Here is a 23,060-nt window from a genome sequence, read left to right as displayed (position 1 = left end):
TAGGGTGAATGGATATTCAATTACTCTGCAAACTGAAAGATTAAAGACTACATATCACACAATGTGCTGGTTTTGGCTGGGGTAGTTAATGTTCTTTACAGTGGCTAGAATAGAATCTTTGCTGCTGGCTGGGGTGAAACTACAGCACACATAATTCATTGCAAGTGTGGAATCTCCGCAGAACCTCGCCCACACCTCTCCCAGCCCTACTAGAGAAAGCTTACCTATGAAGAGCAAGAGTGTTTTGCTACATTCATCAGTCCCATGAAGGAGATGCTTGAATCCCTTGCCAGAACTACTGGCTCCTAGTTCTGGTAACTTTGTGCTCCTCTTGGGCATCCAGAAAGAAATTTCTGTGGTAATTGTTCACTTAACCTTTAAATGAACTTCAGATTTATTGCTGTATCATAAAAACCTATTCCTATTAGGCTGGATTTAACATACTCAAAGCCAAGCTGTCTTCCATCACAATGTCCTGTAGTTTCCATTGCTTCACAATTTAATAGTGACTTAAACTAATAACTTATTGTTCATATTATTAAGGGTGAATTCTTTACAGTTCATAGTCTACTGCGATGTTTTTTCTTCAATAACAACAAAAACCAGGTTTATACAAATCAAAGAGAAAATAACAAGGTAATTACATAAAAGCATGCTTTTAGCCATGGTTTGGCGATCTCTCTGAAACATGGCCATGTTAATTGCACATAAGTGATTTGGTTCCTTTTATGCACATGCTGCAGCTTTTGTGCTGTCACAATCACGCCCCCACACCCATCACACTGCTGGTGTTTGTACCGGAGCACTACAGGAAGAGCTGGGCAGATTACACAGCTAGGAAAGTTAAGAGTGCCATGAATTGCAAACATCCAAGCAAATGTACACAAAAAAGACTAAGCTGTTTCATACTGCAGCAATTGAACAATCAAATTATGTGGTGTTTCCTGATATATTGGAATATTCAAAGCTACTGTTTCTGGGTTTCAACTGTACAGTGCCAAGGAACAAGGATATTCAACCTGCACAATGTACTGGTGAACTGGAAACCAACACAGCTGAAAGATATAATGTGGCTTACAAAAGCCTTAAGGGAAGTAAAAATGTATCTCTAATCTATCAACAAGCAATTAAAAAGATTTACTCACTTTGAATAACAAGATCAGAATTTTCCATAGTATCTTTACTGCTTTACTTCATAAAATGCAGTTCAACACATGCCAAAGTTTAAAAATTGTTTGGGAAATTGAAAAGAAAAGAAAAAAGAATAAACAAAGGCAAGCTATGCATTGCATTACATACAGAAAAAGGTTTTTTTCAGTCTTCACTATAATTGTGCTGCTTCTATACCAATAAAATTCCAGTCTACAGAAATCATGAGAACTAATTTCTTGTTTGTATTTCTGCCTCTACAGATTTTCTGATCCCAGAGATGGAGTCAAGGAATTGCTTCAGTGTACCTGTGTATAAAATCTTGTAAAATGTACTTACTTGACAACGACTTTACATGGTTTAAAAAATGTTTAAGTCCTGTCTTCTACCCTACCCCTGGATAATTTAGAAATCTTTATTATTATTCTTAATGGAAATATTCACCTTATGTTTGCTAATAACCAAATTTTTGGCATATCTGGAGAAAAAAAGGAACTACCAACAACTCTGCTTCACTTATTTTTTAGCTTGCCATTCTTTTTGTATAAGTCTCTTCTTTGTATTCCCAGTTTATGTTGAAGATATTTCACTGCACGTTTCTTCATCTACAGCTACATGATTGCACAAAGGTCAACTGCATCAGTGTTTCCAGAGGCATCAACAAAACTGGCAGAAAGCATTGATCCCCAAATGCTAAAGACTCCTCTGCCTTGCAACTTTCAGGAGTGTGATGACTTGCCAGGGCCTTCCGTGTACCTTCCGTGTACATCCACAAACTGACATTGAACAAAAAGAGTGTAAAAACATCCTGATGTGCAAAAAAAAGTATGAAGTTGATCTGCTTTTCTTTCTCTCCCAGCCATGCCATGTGCTCTGCTCACCCCCTCTGCAGTCACCCAGCCATTCTCATCATTCAGTGGTAATTTCCCATTTCTTCTGGGGGTGAAGTGGTATTTTTGAGAACTGCTGTCACCTCAATCAGATGTCAAAACAGAACTTTTCTCATAAGCTGTATTACATCAAATAGGATTAAGTTACCCAGGCCAGGAGAAGAGGGGACAATGCCACTGTGCTCAATACCTCACTTTTCACATTCCAGGGACACCAGAGCATCTCTTTGTGCTTTGCCTGGTTGGCTTTGTTCTCCCTGCTCTCAAGATTCTCCACTTAATTCCTTTGCTTCAGCCTGAATTCTGCACTCAAAACATGACAAGAGAAAGCTGATGTTTCTAAACATGATTTTGTTCACCTACAATTTCTCTGATGCGCTTCGCTCTATGCACAGGAAATAGAACAACAGAACACAGGTGTGATGGTGCAGATAGCAATCTGCAGAGTAACTCACACAGCAAACAAGGGAAGTTATAAGTGATCTGATTTTTTGCTTTTAAAGCATTTACTGGTGAACCAGACAGTGTCTTGACAAAATGATCTCAATGGTTTTGTTTAAGTAGCTTCCAGAACTGCCTGTCTCAAAGCCTACATGTTATTTTAACACCCACTCTCTTTCTCTCCCTTCTAATAGAGCTACAGGCTTGAACTTAAAGGAGAGAATAAGAGGGAACCAAGGAAGCGCACCACTCCCTTCTCCCTCAGTGCCATCCTGTGGACATGGAGCAAGCAATCACTATCTATCCCTGCAATCCAATGAGTGCCACGATTTTCATCACATGTATTCACTTCACATTGCAGAATTTAAAAAAAATCATGGTTGGCTCCCACACAAAGACCAGACTTTAAAATCCAAGTGCCTGATCTTTTAGCTCCTAATCTGTATTTTGGCTCTCAGGGCACTGCAAGTAAGACCAAGTCTCTTTTCAAATTCTTCAACTACTAATTGATGTCTTAAATGAATGGCTAAGAGGTTACTGTGACACCCAGCAATGCTAGTGATCCAAAGATGGAAGGGTCCCCAAAAGAGAGAGACTGTTACTAAAGACTTTATTTTGATTTAAGCTAAGCTTTACATACACTTTAATTTTGATTTCACCAAAACTATCAAAAGCACTCGTGAATCACCTCACTGGATCTGTTTCCATGAATAAGTAAAGAATATGATTATGAAATAAAGAAATAAGAAATAAAATATTTGCTGGCAAATATAAGGCTACCAGAACTCACATTAAATGCAGCAAGGACTAACTTGCTGCATTTATGCATAAATGTTCTTTTTTTAATAAGTTACCTTTTAACTTCATACCACTTCCTATGTGTTAAGTACAGCCATAAATATTTTCCCTAACAACAAAACCTTGATTACATAACCGACCCATACAACTATGAAAATGTTCACAGCCAACAAGTCAACACGAAGATTTGAACATGATTAACACAAGTGCTATGCTTAATTTTAAGTACTAATAAAATCATATTTTAAAGCAAAACTATTTGAACAGTCTTATTTCAGCGCCTAATTTCAGGCTTCATGAAGTGGCCAGAGGGTGGTTGCTCCCTGTTTCAGAGGTCAGGAGGCAAGCGACAGAACTTGGGGCACTCCAAGCCAGCAGTGCTATTTGAAAGGCCCTGTCAGCAGGATTAATGCATGTTTATGGACTTTTATTACTGAGAACACCAGTCCAAATATATCAAGAGCAGACCCTTAAAAACACTGGATTTGTATGTAAAGCACATTTTAACACAGATTAATTAAAAAGAAAAGTAAGGAGGAGCTTTGACATTCAAAGGCTAAGGCAGTATGACAGGGATTGGATCAAGTGTTCATCTGTGCCAACATTTGTCCTTTTGTTCATACCAGCCAACAGCAGATGATTCCATATAGCATGTATAAAGTGAGTACAGCTTCAGGATTTCACACTGTGAGCACATGATTATTTTTCTTGGTGTTTTTAACAGACAATGTTGATATGTGACCCATAAAAGGCATTGTACTGGCTGTCAGGCACAGGGTCCCCAGTCCTCTTTCAAGAGTCATTTCCACCAGACTTTTATACTGGAATGACTATTTTATCAGCATAATTTCTCATTATTAAACAAAATACTAAATATCCTACTAACACAAGCTCCAGGAAAGGTGCTAAAATGTAGTACCTGCACCTATTTGAGTAGTGCCACTAACTTCAATGACAGCACACATTTTTGTAAAGTCAAATTAAATTTTAATGCCCTCTACCATCACACCCTGGCAAGCCCATAAAATCAGTGTTTCTCAAGTTCATATGTTAAAAGTAATTGTTGAGAAAAATATATATTGATTGATACACACCAAGAAATCACATTCAGTTCCTCTGCCACTGAGTGAATTTTCCAACCTGAAAATTGGTATTTCATACCATCACAAAACAATTCATTTGGGAAGGGGCCTCAGAAAATCTCTAATCCAGCCTCCTGCTCAAATCAGGGCCAGCTATGGGATCAGACCTGAGTCCATAGGGCTTTGAACTATAAAGTATTGGAAACCTCCAAGGAGACAGTCTACACAGCTTCTGTGAGCAACATTTTCCACTGCTTGACTGTCTTCCTGGGGAACAAGCCAGTCTGCATCACTCTTGTTTCAACTTGTTCCTATAGCGTCTCATCCTCTCACCATTCTCCATCATGACATCTGACTCCATGATAACCACCTCCAAAACCACCTTTTTTCAAGCCTGAACGAGCCCTGGTTCCTCAGCTTCTCCTCAGAGTGCAAATGCTCCAGCCCTGATGGCTGTGCTGCCTCAACACCAAACTCACTGCAGTTTTCTGATGTTCCTCCTGCACCGGGGAGAGTGGGGTGCTGCTGGTATAACCGGAGCATCTGAAAGTGATCTAAGGGTCACTGAGTAGAGGCAGATCATTCATTCTCCTGATCTGGTCATGCTTTCGTCCATGCAGCCCAGGATGCTATGGTCTCCCCTGCAGCCAGGTGTGCTGCTAGCGGGTGCCCAGATGCTGCCCACCATAACCCCAGGGCCTTTCCACAGAGCTGCTCCTGGCCTGTCAGTCCCCAGCCTGGGTCTCCTCCTGCCTGGGTGCAGGGCTGTGCATTTGTACCTGCTGAAATGCTCCTCTGGTTGTCCACCTAGCCAGGCCTTACCAACCTCACCTGGATACAGCAATACTGTGGGAAACAGTGTCCCCTTGTCCCCAACTCTATAATAGAAGCCATTTTATCATAGTTATCAGAGTTTCCATTGTTATGAGATTGGAATAGATAAAGCTGAATGCCTGCAAAGTACTTTTGCTTATGTTCATACCCAAGACACTGCTTGCATGCTTCCACAGGTCTTCATCTTGTTAAGTCATCATGATCAGAATGCACACCAATGATACTTCTCTTGCTACACCAGGAACAGCAACCCCAGGAATCCTGCTTTTCTATTTTCCTTTTTGCTTAATTCCTTTACCCATTTGCAATTTCTATCATGGAACAAATCCCACAACTAAATTCTGTTAACATTTCATCTTACTAATGGCAAAACTAACAGGTACCTCAACAAAATCAATGCAATATAAAAACATTCTGCTAATATGGAATTTTGTGGTTTTCAACTACAGACATTCCAAGAGATACCCATAGTGCTGGCTATCAAACATAAGCAATTGCTAAGAACTGGCAAATATAATTTAGTAATGTTTAGTACAAATGGCAAAGCTTAAACTACACAATCTATTGTTTCCACTAATTCCATATTTACAGGATTGAATTGTAAAGGTATGTTACCTATGAAGGTAACACTGAGGAAAGGAAGGAGTATTTCTTGTCTTTGAGTAATGTTTCCCTGAAATAATAGGCCTGCCTATATTTCTCCTGTGAGGGAGATAGAAGCTGGTGTGGGAGTCAGCAAGGCGCTCCTCAGCCCCCAGGTTTCAGGACCTCCCTCACCAGTGTTTAAGTTGCAAAATTACATTGAAGCTGAAAGGGGAGAATAATGTTCTGGACTGATTGAAGCTACAATGAAGAGATACAGATATGATCCAGTAATTAATTCAAACCGTAAAAGGTTCCTCCCCAAGAAATAGGAATACACATAACCTCACAAGTGAAATACTGCAACTGACATGTTTAAAGGTTCCAGCGACAAAGGTGTCCTCTGGGCTAGTCATCACACATGGTGAAATACCCCTGCGAGGGCAGAGCGGATTAGCTTTATAAATTGTGCAATAACATTTTAGCGTAAGCAAAGGGAGACACCTTTGCCCTCAGGCACAGGGCTTGCACTTATCAGGAAGCTCTCCCATGATACAGTTTCATCTCAGATGTGAGAGCCTGCCAACCCTTGTTTGGCCTTGGGACAGGTAAAGAGGAAACGATAAGCTGCAGTCTGGGGCTGTCTTCCCTGCGGCACCTTTTCAAGGCATGGCTACTCACATCAAGCCACCCTTGACTTCTGATGGGGTGTAAAGGACATAACTGCCCAAGCTAACAGGACCAAGAAATACCTTCTTTAAAACAGTTTGGTTTCATTTAGTGCATCTAGCATCTCAAGTGAAGAAAGTAACAACCAGCAGATTTTTAGCCAACCAGCAGATTTTTAGCCATAAAATCAGTATGCTTGATGAGGAAGACCATGAAGATCAAACAACAATAAACATCTGACAATTGAGGTAATATGAGAACCTCAACTGAGACATTCCAATGTCCATATGCAAACAGCAATCAAATGCAACACTTCGACATATCTGAAAACCTCTGACCAAAGTGAAATAGGATTTTTTTTTCCCCCAAAAAGAACTAATTTCCTGCCCAGCAAGACACACATTAAATGAAACATGACATTTGATACTGATCAAGATTTCCCACCATTATGGTGTAAGAAACCAGCAGAGGCTGAATCACTTAGAAGTTTCTTAAGACTTGACATTGAAAGACGGAGGAAAGCAATGCAAAACCAGCAGACACTGACCACACAGGCTATGGTTAATGCCTTACTACACCCATGAAATGGCAATGTATGAAAATTCAGCAAGGGCATATACTACAGAATTTTAAACATCCTGCAAAAAATTTAAAATATTTGCTATATTAAGTAGCCCTGTGGCATTCATGTACTGGCTCTGCATTATAGCCCTTTAACAGCTCTATATTCCTAAACTACACAGAACCCTTCATACCAATCTAAGAAAAGTAATCACATTTTAAGTGCTTACTTAAGATAAAGCACATTGACTATGAATAAGTGGCAAGACAATGCTATGATAACTCACATCACCAGCAATCACAGCCTGAGAAGTTCTTTCTTGCTTGGGCACTCCAAAGACAAGCAAAAAGAGACAGGATGCCTCCCAAAAGACATATTAATGAGCTCCCAATCAAAGCCAAAGCAGAAACCAGTTCCACCTAATTATCCATGTGAAAATAAAAGCTACTTAAATATAAATAGTTAAAGAAACTACACTGCCAGAAATTAACTAAAATATCTCAGGGATATCCAGAAATTTTCCTTGAGTATCAGGCAATGTTGTCAACAGTTTCGCAACGAAAGTACCTGTTTGTAATTTAAGGATATCCAGTTGTTACTGGAAAGTCAGGGTTTGGTTAACAAATTATTAGAAGAACTTCCACCTCTAACACCGCTGAAGAAGAAAGGCCGTGAAAACAGAATGGTAGACAGGTTCATGAAACAGCAGCCAGTGTAAGGGTTTTCAGCAGAGAGCAACTGCTACATGGTCAGATGAGACACTGAATACAAAATATCCAAACATGAGTCTGGGGAGAAAAAACAGAAATGAAAGGAACAAGATGTTTACTAAACCATCCCTGCACATAATGATGTTCAAACAGAACAAGCTCCTTAGCCACATTCTCTGCATTTCTTTAACATAATCTTCCATTTGAAAAGCAGGGATCAAATGGAGCAATTTCCATACCGCCTGTAGTAACTCACCAGGAATGAAGAGTAGGAAAGAGCTCACACCTAACCTTATTTAAAGACAGAGAAAGGACTAGGAGGTTTGGCATAGAGAGCAGGAAAAGTCCCACACAGCAGATCTTTCTTTGGGACTAAATGGTGCTGTGAACGTGACAGAAGTAGAGTAATCAAGTCCATTTGACTGAAATCTAGAAGTGAGAAATGTCCTAACCAAGGAATATCCAGATTGAGGTTTTGTCATGCTGCAGAGGGAAACGATGATCTCCCCAGGGTAGGTTTCCTTCAGCATCAGTGGGAAGCCCCAGTTCCAAGCTACTCAGAGTCCTTCCCCCAGCCTCACCTGCCCTTTATCCATAGATGTGCACAGTCTCTCTTTTTACCCTCTCACACATCCACACGTTCAAGGAGATTCCTGGGAAAGGATCCATGCAGGTCAGCCCATAAGCATATCATTACCAGAGAGTGGTACATTTAATCCAATTCATCACTCATCCATTTGTATATTATATTTTCCCTTCTGAAGCAGACCAAAGGAAACTAACAACTCTCCGAGCTAAGGGAGTATCAGAAAAACATGAAAAAAACCACTCATTACTCATACGCAAGGCAGATTGCAAGGAAGCTAACAAGTAAAAACCTTGCATTTCCACAACTGGCTTGCTCCCAGATCACATCAGCTAAAATTAGCACCCTTTTGAATTCACTACGCGCGTGTGTGTAGGTATGCTCACAAATTAGCCAGTTTGTTAGCTCAGCATCCTCCCACCACAAAAATGAACTTGTTGTGGTCTCAGATTCTATAAAGTTGAAAGAAATCCTTCTATTCATTAAAGTAGGACTAAGCTCAGAATGTTGCTGTGTCTGAAAACATTGCCCCCAATTTAACAATGTACTGTACAGTGGATTTGGAATAGATACTTTCCATTTACTATCAGGAAGATGCTTTTCCAATGATTGTTTTATAATGTCAGTTTGTAAAATGTCCCTTTGAAAATTGTACTTGCAGGTTGGAATCTCTTTTGCTGAACTGTCACTCAGAAAATTTGCCATACTTGTCAGAAGAAGTCAAAATACTATCACTTTAATATCCCATTAATGTTTTAACCAAGTTCTCCTAATAGCTCCAAAGGATGAAATTTTCAATTTAAAACTGTAAATCTGTTTGTCTGCCTGTCAAAACAACACCAGCTCTTGCTATGTCTAGCACCAGCAGTGGATATACCAAGCAGATTTCATCTGCTAGTTGTCTAAATGAAATGTACTAACAGAAGAAAACTAAAATAGAAATAACAGATACAGACATTGACTCACAATGCAGGAGGTCTACAGGAGCCGGAAAACTTCCCTGGGTTAAGCCCATATTCTAACGTTGTCTCTCAGAGCACAGAACACGTAAATATCTCCATTTTTATCAGTTTGTCCCCACTGGCTAAGTGGGGACATTAAAATGTACTTAACCATTGAAGACAAGAGCAAAGAAAAATGAGGTTAAATGATATCAGAGACTATTTCTGTTCCTGCAGAAGTCAGGAGAGTTTTTTCACTGTTCTTCGTGGGCACAAACCCCCCTATTGAATGTGCCTGAAAACAGAAGGGACCTTTCAAGTTGTCACTGTTGTTATTAGCAGTATGCAATGTTCCTTCAATGTGAAAACATCAGAGATTTCAAGAATAGATGTGACTTTATGAAAATGTGAGATCTTGTACAACATGAGCTATAGACATGAATAGTTCCTGCATTAAGCCAACCATAGATGTCTGAGTTGATGTAAATATTTTAGGAAGACATTTCAGTCTTGAATGAAAGCCTTATATATTGACACAGAGCACAATTTAAATAAATCATCTCTTAGACAGATGTATTGACATATTTAAATGCAGATACAAAATGCTTTATGAAATCAGGTACCAGGAAAATGCACAAGTGAATTGCTCGAAATCCCACTGCTAAGTGGTAGTTTTGAACACTTGGAAAATAAAAGCTAGGCAGTTCTGGTGTAGGTAAAAAAAAAATTAAAAAAGCTAATCCTCTCATCAGCATTAAGTAACAAACATGACATTACTGTAATTTGCAATTTTTGAAGATTATATACCTCCATTTAAAATGACTACATTTCTCACCCATAGGGTTGGTGAAGATAAGGATGAGAAGATGAAAAGAATCAAATGAAACTCTGGATCTTGGTTGTGTACCTTGCCCAAAAAGTAAGACAGTTTCCTACAAGTACAAAATGGAAAGAAAATGTTTTGGACTAATGTTACTACACTGGTACTACACAGCAGCAAAGCATCCAGAGAGCTCCTGTGCCTGCACACCTCCTGGAAAAATTCAAGGAAACATCTGAGGAAGATGACGTCACACTAAGCTAGTAGATCAAAACATGCAAATTGTTAAACATCCCATTTCCAGATTTTTGCCTGATACTTCCCCTTCTCATTCCACTTCCTATTTCCCCCAAGTGAAAGAATATGGTATTGACTGCAGCTGTCTGGCTGTGCTCAATGCCAGGCTTGATAAGCCTTTGAGAAACCCAGTCTAGTGAAAGGTGTTTCTGCCCATGGAAGGGGTTTGGAAGAGGCTAGAACGAGATGATCTTTAAGGTCCATTCCAACCCAAACCATTCTATGATTCTGTGATGGCCTAGGGAGCAGGGCACATCTCCAGCACGAAGTGCTCCCACCTGTTTTTTTGGAGAGGTATAGTGGCAGAAGGCAGGAGTGGGAGTGCCTGTGAGGAGGGGAGAGGAGGGAAGGTACCTGGCTGCTCCTTTGGGGCCAGATGGTGGGCTGGTGAGAGTCATCTGTAAGCTGGGACATGACAACATGAAAACAGCAGCAATCTTTAAGGTAAGACATAACCAATGCTTTGTTTATCTAAGCAGAATGCTGGCATATTTATAATAATTGATTTCAAACTCCCTCTATGATTTTGTCAACAACATGCATTCATGGAACAAGAGGGATGATAAAGCGGGGAGGGTTAGGAAAAACTCTCATGATACAAAATATGTCTACCATCAATCTGTGGCAGAACATATATTTGTGAACTAAAGTCTCATGCTCACATTTATAAAGACAAATCTTCTCACTCAAATCTCAGTGCTGTTCAGTTTACTAGAAAAATAACATTCCAGTTAAAAAACCAGCAGATGGGCAAACAAGGTAGAGGGCATTTAATTCTGGTTGTCTCTCCTCCATGCCAACACACTGCTTTGAAGGGACTGCAAGTGTGGGAGAGGAACATATGTGCATGTGGATTGTGCATCTCAGAGAGTACTTGGTGGTGAATGCAATCTCTCCTTTCTTTCCTCTTTCTGTGCACGACAGCTCAAAGGTCCACTCACTCCAGGGGTGGTTCCACACAGCTATACTGGGACTGAAGGAAGCAAATGGAGGGTCATGTTCTGCACACCAACAGTGACTACAGAGCCACTCCACCAAACACTGCTTCAACCTTTAGGCTTCTGAGATGTTACAGATGGATAATGAGGCAAATGGCTCTCGCAATTAAGGGATAACTATTGTGTGAATATTAAGAAAAGCTTTATTGAGTAGAGTTATGTTATTGTAGTTTAGATGGCCTCTGCTCTCCCCATAGTTCCCTTTCCCCCCCTGTATTGTGACCATCAGACAGCCTGGGTTGTCTAGGACAGGTAGACAGAAGGTGTGCACATGTATCCCTTACCTGGGGCAGTTGGGAATGGAAAAGCTTGGTGCTTAGGGGGTGTGGCATGGCAACACCTGATCTCCAGTTAAATTGCAAGAAAGCAGTAACCACCGATAAATGGCAAAGAAGAGCTGACTGGCAGACTTTGGGAGGGGCCAGGGCTGCTTGATGCAACCCCCAAGGTATAAAAGACTGAGCATCCATCTTGAAGATGAACTGGCCATGTGGAATCCATGAGGGCAGCTCCCAGTGCTGTGAATTTTTCCTTATATAGTCCTTTTGTTGTATTTTTGTAAAAGTTTAATAAACCTTTTTAAATTTTCAAAGTGAGCAGTTGTTTCTCACAAGAGAAGATTAGCACCCACCGAAAATGATGATGGAGATTTCAGGCAGCTCCATGACAGAGGCTGGAAATAAAGATGTACTTCAACAGCACCCAGAAATTGCTTGGACCTTGCTGGAGTCCAGACCAGGGCTTTGAATGGCTCTGTTGAGGTGGTTTCTCGTGAGCACTGACAGAACCTCCAGCCATTCAAACAATCACTGATAAGTCAAGCAAAACTCTTGAACTGGTCAACAATGTTTCTGTATCTCAAGATAAAGGTGAAGAGGCTCTACTAATATCAAAGCATAGGACTCTGGAAAGAGAGCTGATCTGGATGAAATTCTGCTACTGTCTCAGGGACAAACTGCAGTACCTCTGAGAGGGAATGCTATCGTCAAAACAGATCTGCCACAAATGGCCTCTGGAATAAGTGAGAGCAACTTAGAAGTTCAATTTCACAGACTAGAAAGTGAACAGCTATGCTGAGGATCTGAAACTGATGACACAGAAGAATGAACAGCTTAGTATTTAAATTCCTGCACCTCCAGCTGAAGGCAAGAAACCGAAAAAGGTCTTTAAGGAATGTGGAAAGGATGGAGTGAGAAACTACAGCAAGTTGATTGATAGGCAAATGACAGACCAAAATAGGTGTTAAATAGACCTTAGCACAGACTCTTTAATTCAAGTAAGTACTCCAAAATGACAACTGGCAAACTGCAAAGGACCAACATAATGCACTGACCTGAAACATAAGTAACAGCTTATTCCTTTCTGCTATTTATGGCATTGCCTTTTCTGAGGGTGAGACTAGGTGTGCTGCAACAAACTTTGCCCTCGCAACATGGATCCTCCTCGTTCATGCTATGGAGCACAGACCTTGAAGGAAAGGTGTAATTCAAGATGTAACTATTCCCATGCTTTGTCTGAACAAAGTCAGCTGCAATTGTTGAGGTGGCGTGTGACACAAATCCTCAAATCCATAGAAGAAAAAAAAAAAGGCTTTTCTTGAAGCTAGACAAAGAGGTATCTTTCTGGGAAGAAATCGGGAGAAGAGACTGGCAGATGCCTGCATACCCTTAAGAAGGTCTGGAAGTATGAGCTTAGGATGGATTTGTTATACCATATACAGCCTGCAGAGACAATCAGTAACCTGTTTAAAATTTTACCTATTGAATAGGTACAAACAGTACACTAATCTCCCCCTTTCCTGCATGTGCTATTTATGGCTGGGATAGAGTCAAAATTCTTCAGAGGCTCACAGGGAGCTGTGTTTTGGATTTGTGCTGAACACAGGGATGGTAACATAGGGATGTTTTCATTACCCCTGACCAGGGCTTGCAGTGTCAGGGCCTTTTCTGCTCCTCACACCACTCCACCAGAGAGTGGGCTGGGGGTGCACAAGGAGCTGGGAGGTGACACAGCCAGGACAGCTGACCCCAGCTGACCCAGGGGACATTCCAGACCATATGGCATCAGGCTCAGCATATAAAGCTGGGGGAAAAGGAGGTGGACATGAATGATGTAATTTGTCGCTGGACAAATGGCAGTGGATCTCTGCTGTCCTGTAGATGGAAGAACACCTGCCTGCTGATAGGAAGTGGTAAATGAGTTATTAGTTTTGCTTTGCTTGAGTGCCTTTTGCTTTACCTATTAAACTGCATTTATTTCTATCCAGTTTTCTCACTTTTACTATTATGATTCTCTCCCCCATCCCACTGTGGGGGAGTGAGCAAGTGGCTGTATGGGGCTTAGCTGCCAGCTGGGGTTAAACCTTGATACTGCAGAAAGTCAAAAACTCGATCAAACAATAGGCAGCAGCTTATTCAGAGGGATGAGTTCACACCTGACAAACAACTTAGGAAAGCCTGCAAGTCTAAATTCCAGTGAGGCTGATGAACACATGCATGTCTCCAGTCCACTGCTGACCACCCTATAGCCTAAGGACACAACAACAGCCATGAATGAGAAGGAGAAGGAAGAAATCCATCTTCATCTTACCTGGAAATTTATCATTGACCCTTCTGGTGACACAGCAGTTAATTGAAATGATGGGAGTCCAAACAGCCCAGCAGACCCCAGGATTGGTAGGCAATACAGAGTATACATCTGTATTGCCTACCAGTGAGATGAGATGGTCCTTTTGGAAACCTTTCATCCTTTTTCTGGCATATTTTGGTGCTGCTAGAGTTTGTCACCAACTTGAGTGTTCTGAATGTTCCCCAAACATCCAAAAGCAGAGAGAGATTTAGGTGGCAGTCAGCATTGCTGACACCAAGTATGGAGACAGCCAAGTTAGTTCCACTAGTCCTAAGGAACACAATGGCAGTGTTCGTGGCACTGATGTACCTAGGACCCAGAGTGCTGGGACAGGCAAAGAACTGCTGCAGTGGTTAAAGCAGGAAACAAAATGCTTACAGCACTTCAGAGGCTGGACTGTTTCAGAGGATGACCAAATCAGATGCCTCTGTGGTAATCACAATCTGACAGAACTTGACTTGTCTGGAAGGGAGAAGACAGAGAGACACCCTTGGAATGGCTTTCTTAGGAGGATGGCCAATGGCAGACCAGAGATAAAGCAGCTGCATTCACCTGAATGTTTCCCAGCCCACAATATCCACTGAGTCTCACACCACGGAAAACTTCAACTGCATTCTCAAGGAGAGATTTTGAGTAGTTCAAGCTCACCATCCCTTCTAGGTTTTAAAGAACACCATGTGGAGCAAGACCTTCTCTGTCACATTAATTAAACCTGTACATGTGTCAGAAGACAAAATTCAGCCCCAAAACAGGGGCACACCCAGGGTGTAAAAGAGTGTTGGGAAATAGCAGCAAAAAGAAGGGGAAGCACAGTTTCCCTTCCTGAAAATTCAGAGTGGCAGCTGGGCAGCAGAGAGCAAATGAACCTACATGAGAATTAGCCACCTTCCACACTTGCTGAGCAGGAAGCTGAGCACAACCCCTAATGAACATGCTTCTGGCCTCAAGTGGTTATTTGAATCAAGGCCATTTGAATAATTTGTGAACTATCACTTCAAAAAACAAAAAAGCAGTTGGAACTTTATACTAAATAACCAAAGTGCAAACTTGAAAACTATGTCTGCCCATTTACTGCCTCATTTGTGCTTGAGTTCTACTCGAATTTGCACTTAATTGGATTACTATAGCTAATGACAAAATGAGGTGTTAAATACATATATTTCTGTAGTCAATTAAATTCAACTTAAATCCCAAACATGTACAAAGTTATGACTGATCAGAGCACAAAGCTACTCAGCAGAAACTCAGCACGAATAAACTTAGGGAAAACTCCTCCCCACAAATACATTGGGCCACTGACAGCTCCTCTGACAGAGCAACACTTAACTTATGATAAGTTCCACAAAATTACATTTCTTAATAATTTCAGATAGGAAATAAACAAAACTAAAGTGATCTAGATGAACTGAAAACCAAAATAAATTAACCAAGAGGAAAAATATACAGTCATACTTCACACGAATCTGTATACACAGGATTGTGATTTACAATAACTTATGTGAATATGTGCATATTTTTTGTTTACTTGTTTAGCTCAAAACATGTATTTTCTTTTTTTCGGCAGCCTTCAGAGTCTAAAGCTTCAAATAAATAATTTTGTTTACTTCATATTACCAAGAATGTGATCTATTCAGGCATGTAAGAAACTAAAAAAATCCCATAGGCGCAGAGGACAGTTTTAATTTGAAAAGACTAACTTTATTACCTCTGTTATTTATGTATCAGTTTTTATTTTTCAATTTCCAGCCATAAGAATTTAGGCTAGAAGCCAAAAGTTAAGTCAAATCTCTCTCTGATTCTGAGGTGCTTGAAAGCTGAGTGCTACCACCACATAAACCTTTGTAATCCCATCCCTTTCAGAGTACATTGCTAAGTTTACCCTAGAGAATTTATCTTCCTTTATGCAAAGACCTTACCAGGCCACACGTGAGAACAAATGCCTAAGAGCAGAGGTTAGCTTGTCTTTAGCTTGAACACATCCATCACAAAAAATCATCCAGAGCAGTATTAATGTTGTGAGACCAACAGCAACAAGAACAGACAGCTATACCTTACTTGCCAAGTTTTTCACATTTGGATGACAATACCACTTATCTATGACACACTAAATAGAAATGCATAAGAAATACTTACTAGAAGGTCTAGTTTGTTTAAAAGTCTCTACAAACATTTGAAGGTCTGCTATCTAGCCACTTATGTTTTATCTCTTCCACCTTTTACAAATACATAGAGCAGTTCTAGTGCTCATATGAGACTGTTTATAATAAACCTTCTGAAATATGAAGCCAGCTACAAGTTAGGAGAGAAAAAAGCTGAGCAAAATATGGACAAGATTTACAAAATCGTGAAAGCAGTCGATAAGGTGAGTGTAGAACTGCTATTTAACGATTCACAGTGCTTGAGCTAGGGCTGTTTCCTGTTGAAAATGGGAGGAAAATTAGAAATTGAGGAGAAAAGATAAAATCTGTATTTTTAACGTTATTCCTAGTGAACTACTGCAACTTGCTGCCAGAAAATGTTGGGTGCAAGTAGCATTTAATCAACTGTACTCATAGATAACAGCTCCATGAATGTCTAGATAATAAAGGGATGAGGCAGACATCCCTAAATTCAATGTATGTGGACTTCATAAGGGGAAGACACTAAAGAAATTGGCCAGGTTTATGTGGTATCCTTTAACAGTACATCCTACTCCCTCCATGGGAGGCCAAATGCTGGGCCAGAGAGACCCTGCTGAGATCCACTTGGGTATGTCTTCTGCTCTCTAATCTTTAAAAAGTTTTGAAGTTCATTGTTTTGAAAGATAATAAACCTTCCAGGACAGAGCATCAACAATTTACAACACTGTTCACAGATGTGTCACAGGTCACCATCACTGAAAGGTGAATGCCTACCCAGAAAAAGCCAAAGCACTGACACCAGATACCAGAAGATATCTCTACTAAATCCAGCAGCTCAAGGAAGTGAGGCTGGTGCTGCTCCATGCCCCCAGATCCAACCAGTAGCAAGGCTGAAAACGTTTCCCCAAGAGAGACATATATCAAACCCCCTGCCCCCCAAACATACATACATACATTCATACATATGGCTGGACATACAGATCCTGGACAGACACTCTGAGCACTCCTACCTTATCCTGCTCCTTGATCTGGCTAAGCAGGGCAAAGGTTCACTAATGGAAATATTTCTACATCTCCAAGGTGGATTTCACCAGCAGCTTGGCTCAGAAACTCAGTCTGCCCAGTAGCCACCCCTGGATCCCAGACTCCTCAGCTGCTGCACCTGGACATATCCCTCAGGGTTGCAGCCCAACTCCAATTGCTGGTACAGAGCATCCACACCCCCCAGAAACTTTTGTCCTGCATCTCCTGATGTGTCCCACAACCCCAGCTAGCAACACTGTTATTCCAAACAGTGAACTGCAGAGCTGCTCCCTGACTCCACATGGTGACAGTTTCACTCCTGGACACAGGCTGGGGCTCTGCAGGAACAGGCCTGAGAGGAAACTGGGCAGCATTACTCTCTCTGAGTCCTTAATTTGTGTTTCTCCCTGCCCCTTTGCTCCTCTAAGCTGTGGAGATGATCTCTCATGCCTCTCCCATGACAGGCCCAGTAGTAATCTGGCAAAGTTCTGTTTGGGCTCCCCACTCTGTGTCTGGGCATCCTCATGTATCACTGCAGTCAGCCATTTTTGAAATGCAATGAGTTTGCACCAGCTTTCTAAGCTCTAACACACAGATTAAATCTGCCACAGGTCATCTGTTTCTTAAAATAAGCTGTGAGGATCAGTCTCTTTCCTCAGCATCTTGCTGGAAATCATCACATGTTGCTCACCATAAACTGAGTACAGTTGTTAACGATTAGGTAAACGACATAAACAACTAAGGGTTAGCACAGGCTGTGGTCAGCAGTGTGCATGGCCCTGATGCTACAGCTTCAGCAATCTCATCAAGGTCAAGGCAGCTACTTGAGTGGATAAAACAAAACCTTTGTGTCTCAGCTGAAGTGGGACATTACAGACACAGCCCCTGATCTGCAGACAGACATGCCTGGGGCCTCATCCAGTGCCCAGCCCAACCGAGTCTTTTCACTGACACAGGAAGGCTTTGGACCAGTCTCTAGGACTACAATCCTTCATTTACTTTCTATTTTATTTTTTGGGGGTGGTTATTACCTCTCTGTTGGTCTTCTGTTCCATTAAGTTGTTTTTGTGCTTCTTCAATTTTGTCTGCAAGAAAAAGAGGTCACTATTAAAATACATATATAAAAAAGGCAAGATTGCAGTAAGTCATTTACTGAAATCAGTCTTGAAATATCTGTTTATATTTAGGAGTGATATCATTCATGTATAACTATGTGGTACATTATGAGTAATACAGCCATATAAAATTTTATCATGTTTTACCAGAGAGGCTATTGACATGTTAAATTACACGGAACCACTGAAAGAAAAGCACTGGCATCGGATCTGCAGTTAACAGCAAATCCCACTGCAGCTTCCTACCATCTATAATAATGTGTGCAGTCAGGGGACTCTTTGGAATAGGTATTATGGTGCATTACAGAGTGTTTTAATACATTTTTGAAAAATGCTGTTAGAGCAAGTCAATGTTGCATTAAACATAGTGAGAAGAACAGCAAACAGCATTTGCTAAGTGAAGCAATGGAGCCAATCCTCTCACATGGGAGCACAGGGGGTGAGTGGTAGCCCCCACCTTATTTCTTTGTGAAACAACCAGAAGTTCCCACATGCACAGAGCAGGAGCAAAAGGGGGCCCTGAGTCTTTACTCCCAGTCTGTCTTTGCAGTTCACTTGCTGCCCCTCAGACACACTGGTGTTGGAAGGAGAGCTGTGCTTCACCTGCTGTTGCACAGAAGCTCCCATGGAAAGGGGGGTCCTTGCTCTGCATGTGTGCATGTTTGCATGTGCAGGGCAAGAAGCAAGAAAAGGTGTAACTGGACTGAATAAAAATTTAAGACCAAATCTTCTTTTGGTAGCAAACAGTTCTCTGAGTAGGTTCAGGATAAAAGGTTGTGTTGGTAAGAAGTAGCAGCACCGGGAGAGGCTGAGCTCTCTTGGTGCTCTGAGCATCAAACTATGGCCTGACTGACCAAGATCTGAGCTTGGAACACGGCTTTCAGTTGTAAACGGTCATTTTCTAAAATACCTGTGAAAACTTTTTTCCTTGTATTATTTTTTTTCTTCTTTTCCCCTGGTGGGGTCAGTTTTTATTGAACTAAATTGAAAGAACAGAATGTAACTGGATTAATCCTAAATCTCCCAGACTCTATTGGTGCAACTCAAGAAATGCCAGACTTCTGGCCGCCATATACAAGAGGAGTATGACAGCTCTGCAAAGCCCTCAACTCTTTCTTTGCAAGCATGGAGGCTTTTCTCACTCTGACTTTTACAACAAAAGCTTTCAAAAAATGGATATTTCTTCAACACAATTCTTAAAAAGTGGGTTTAAATGACTTCTCTTTTATTTATCAGCTGAATCACTCAAGCATGTTGGAACCATTTATTTACAGTTGAAGTCTGATATGGTTTCTTGATTTTTTCCTCCACAGAACCAAATAATTACAACTGAATCAAACTCTTGCAGCTTTTAAGACTGAGTTTTATTGAGCTCACTCTGGTTCTGCATTCCTGTTTTTCAGAACAAGCTTCTCATTAAAGCTCAGTAATTTTTCTGTTGTACGTTGTCCCAGAGAATGGACCACAAGATCTCACAAGGGTGCTAACTGAGCGGACTCCCAAAGCTTCTCATGAGAAAGAAAGACACCACAGCAATTTGAAAAGCCAAACTTCTTCCTTCTTCCCCTGGGGTTAGTGAGACATGCATACATATTTAATGGGAAGTTTTATCACATTTTCTTTTATACTGACTTACTGGCTGCTGAAGACCAACACAACTCAAAAAGAGCACAATCCTTCACCATCTCTTTACCAAGCCAGTTATGCAGGCTTACTTTAAACACAGAAGACTCAATATTTAATACTTTCCTGGATTAAATATTACAGCTGAAATACTAAATGTATTCATACCTTTTTTTTATAGAAAGGGATGTAAATAACCATTTCCAACAAAAAAAGGAGGAAATGTAAACAAAGCATCTTTTATATACGTGTCACTAATACTCTTAGAGGAAAATGTATCTAGCAATCTTATACAGTTTTTCCAGACTGTTGCTTTACAGGTGATGGAAATAAACAATTCACAAAGTTGCAGGACAGTTGATAAAATATATGAACACATAGGGAAAAAAAAAATCAACAAATTATCCATGTAAATGGAGCTGTAGGTTTTAGCAAAAGGCAACAAGAAATCAAATCTATAGTTTGGCTCTCAAACTCACTTTCCCTATGTTAGAGATATATTTAGTGCACAATACATGGTGTTTCTGTTCTCAGAGTAAATGTTTTGTCAACAAAACTTACATCTAAGTACATAGACAACTGCAGTTTTATTATTAAAATTATTATCTGCATATTTCACATAAATGCTACAAGAAATATATGCATTTACATTCACAATCATCCCACTTTTTAGAGAAAAATTACTTAAGTATTTCAGAATCACGCTATATGAGAATGCCAGAAAGATTAAAGGCTTTGATCTCCTTAACTGAATGCTCTGTCTCTTATTGGAAAAAAAAAATTAGTTCCTATCAGTAATTCCCAACCATTCCTTTGTCAGACTGTAATCTCAAACAAAGAACCACAGATAACAGAAATAATAGCTAGGTAAACAGGTGACTGGTACACAGCCAGAAAGTCTCCTACACTTCCTGCCTCTCCTGATACATTTTCCCCAAGGAGTTATTTCTGCTGTGTGTATTTCTTCATACCTATGGTGGTATCTCTGTGCAGAACAGTTTTGAACATTCTGAATACTGAAAAATCTTGGTGTTAGCGCTGGAAAACTAAAGCAGTGATCTGGACTGTAAATGAGACATGGGTATTAACATCAGTTTGGGGCTAAATGTTTTTTTAGGGCCTACATCCTCCTAATGGCCAGCATCACACGCTACCTGCTCTGGCTATTGCACCAAGGGATGTCCAAACCATTGTACAAAATCTGCGGCAGCTGCTTCCCACCCTGCTGCATTTTACAGCTACAGATCCTACACAGGCAACTGCCTAATAGACTGCTGTGTTTCAGGCTGGAGGGAAGAACTGGATATCCCTACGGGCCGTGGAGCAGGTGGCAGGAGCAGGCTTAGAGCCAAGTACCCCAGCAACACCAAAAGGCAGCCTCCCCAGGTCTTCTGCCAACTCGCACGTACGCCAGCAATAACTTGCTAACAAATTTATATTATCCAGTCATCTCCTTCTCTTGTGTGCCATTAAATTAGCTGTATGTCAAACATCTTAAGGAAAATTATTTCAGACATCATACCACGTTCTGTCATAATTGTATTATAGGTGCTCTAAGGGTACATACCTTTGAAAATGCTTTATAAGCAAAAAGACACCACACAAAAAATCATCTGTAAAGCCCAGGAGGAACTGAAAACCAAGAAATCCTCCATTTAATTGCAAATAATATTATCCAATCCAATAATTGTTTGGTCTAATATTATTTCAGAATTGAACCTGGGATACTGTCTAACCTGAACATTTTACAAAGGAAACATTTGCTTATCAATGAAATATTATCTACTTCTACTAGAATAAAACCATTTAACTAATGGGAATTTCTAGTACATGATAGATATTGCACTCTCTTCATTTCCCCTAAGAGCCAGAATAGTACACATCTTGACTACTTTACTGTAAGACCTATCCCAATGGCCCCAACCTTCAGCAGCCTTCTGGAGTAGCACATATCTAGAAGCAAATGACAGTGACAGACACACTCTCACTGAAGATGGGACACTTCTCACCAGGCACTTACTAGTGGAGGTGCAATGGAAGAGGAAATCATCATATGCATCACTGTAGAGAACGGAGATTTCATGTGATAGCACTGCAACAAGCCACAGAGCCAGCTTTTGGCCATTCCAGGCAGGGGCATGCCACAAAAATGCAAATCACAAGCAGCATCATGAAATTATTTTATTTATACATTATAGATATAAATTATACACACACACACACACCTGCATATGTGTAAAAGAAAATGAAACAACGTGTACAATGGCTTTTCTTACTCCAGCATGAAATCTTCTCACATTATTCTCCACCACAGCTCTCCCAGCAGGTATCTGCTGTGTGGAAATACCATCAAATTCCTTGAGGTTTTAAATATGTAATGTAACTGTGCTTTTTAGGAATGCAAGGAAGGAGACTGGCGTGCAGTAAAATATGCTTCTTGTTTTACACACCTCCTGCTGTGATAGATCATTACAAGGATACCAACAGTCTGAATTAGATATGGTGGCACTGTGGTGGGGTTTTAAATGAAAAAATAAACCAGATTTTTCAACAGCTTTACAGTCTCTATTTTTGGTCTTCACTGAGAGATAGAACCTCAGAGATTTTAATTAATTCATAAATAAAATGTAATTTACAGGGTTTTTTTCAAAGAGATTATCCCAATAATGTATAAAACCCTGAATATGTCTAGTATTCTATGTATCAGATATGCATTACAAATTTTCAGAGATCTTAAAGGCCTCACTTATATGGTGAGTTAAGGAAAATAAAGATTTTTTAACTTCAGCAGGGAAAGCAAAAATACTGAAAGGTGTGAGGTTGGCAAAGTATAAAACCAGTAACTTATGACAGCAATTTAAGCTGGAGCACACTACATTTTCTAGTAAAGAGTTTGTGGGTTGGTTTGTTTCATCTCTCTGGAGTTTTTTCCACTGACAAGTGTCCCCACAGCAGCCTGATGAGATGACTTTGTCCTGTTGAACAAGTCACCCCGCCCCACACAATGACAGCACACAGAGGAATTAAGTCACTGAGGAAGACCTACTTTAAAGCCTCCAGGAAAGCTTACAAGGGAGTGGTTGGTGTAAGTTCATTAAGTTCTTGCAAAGCACCCTAACAGGAGGATTTTTCATTGCATATATTTGCATGTGTCTGTATCACTGCAAATACAGGGATTTTTTGGCTTATTAT

At 40.5% G+C, this 23,060-nt stretch overlaps 1 protein-coding gene across 9 annotated transcripts in view; it reads right to left on the bottom strand.

The window, feature by feature from the left end:
• Positions 1 to 23,060, bottom strand: part of HIVEP1 (HIVEP zinc finger 1) — a 130,838-nt gene that overhangs the window by 43,263 nt on the left and 64,515 nt on the right. For all 9 annotated transcript variants that reach the window (XM_054284572.1, XM_054284573.1, XM_054284564.1 and 6 more), the window contains one exon: positions 18,162 to 18,215. In XM_054284572.1, coding sequence (XP_054140547.1) covers positions 18,162 to 18,215 — 54 coding nt within the window. The remainder of the gene's footprint in view (positions 1 to 18,161; positions 18,216 to 23,060) is intronic.

Source organism: Melozone crissalis, unplaced genomic scaffold (genome assembly GCF_028551555.1).
Source record: "Melozone crissalis strain CALT ecotype California unplaced genomic scaffold, PUWL_Pcris_2 ptg000042l_1, whole genome shotgun sequence".
NCBI classification, from domain to species: domain Eukaryota; kingdom Metazoa; phylum Chordata; class Aves; order Passeriformes; family Passerellidae; genus Melozone; species Melozone crissalis.
This window is presented reverse-complemented; position numbering and strand designations above follow the sequence as displayed.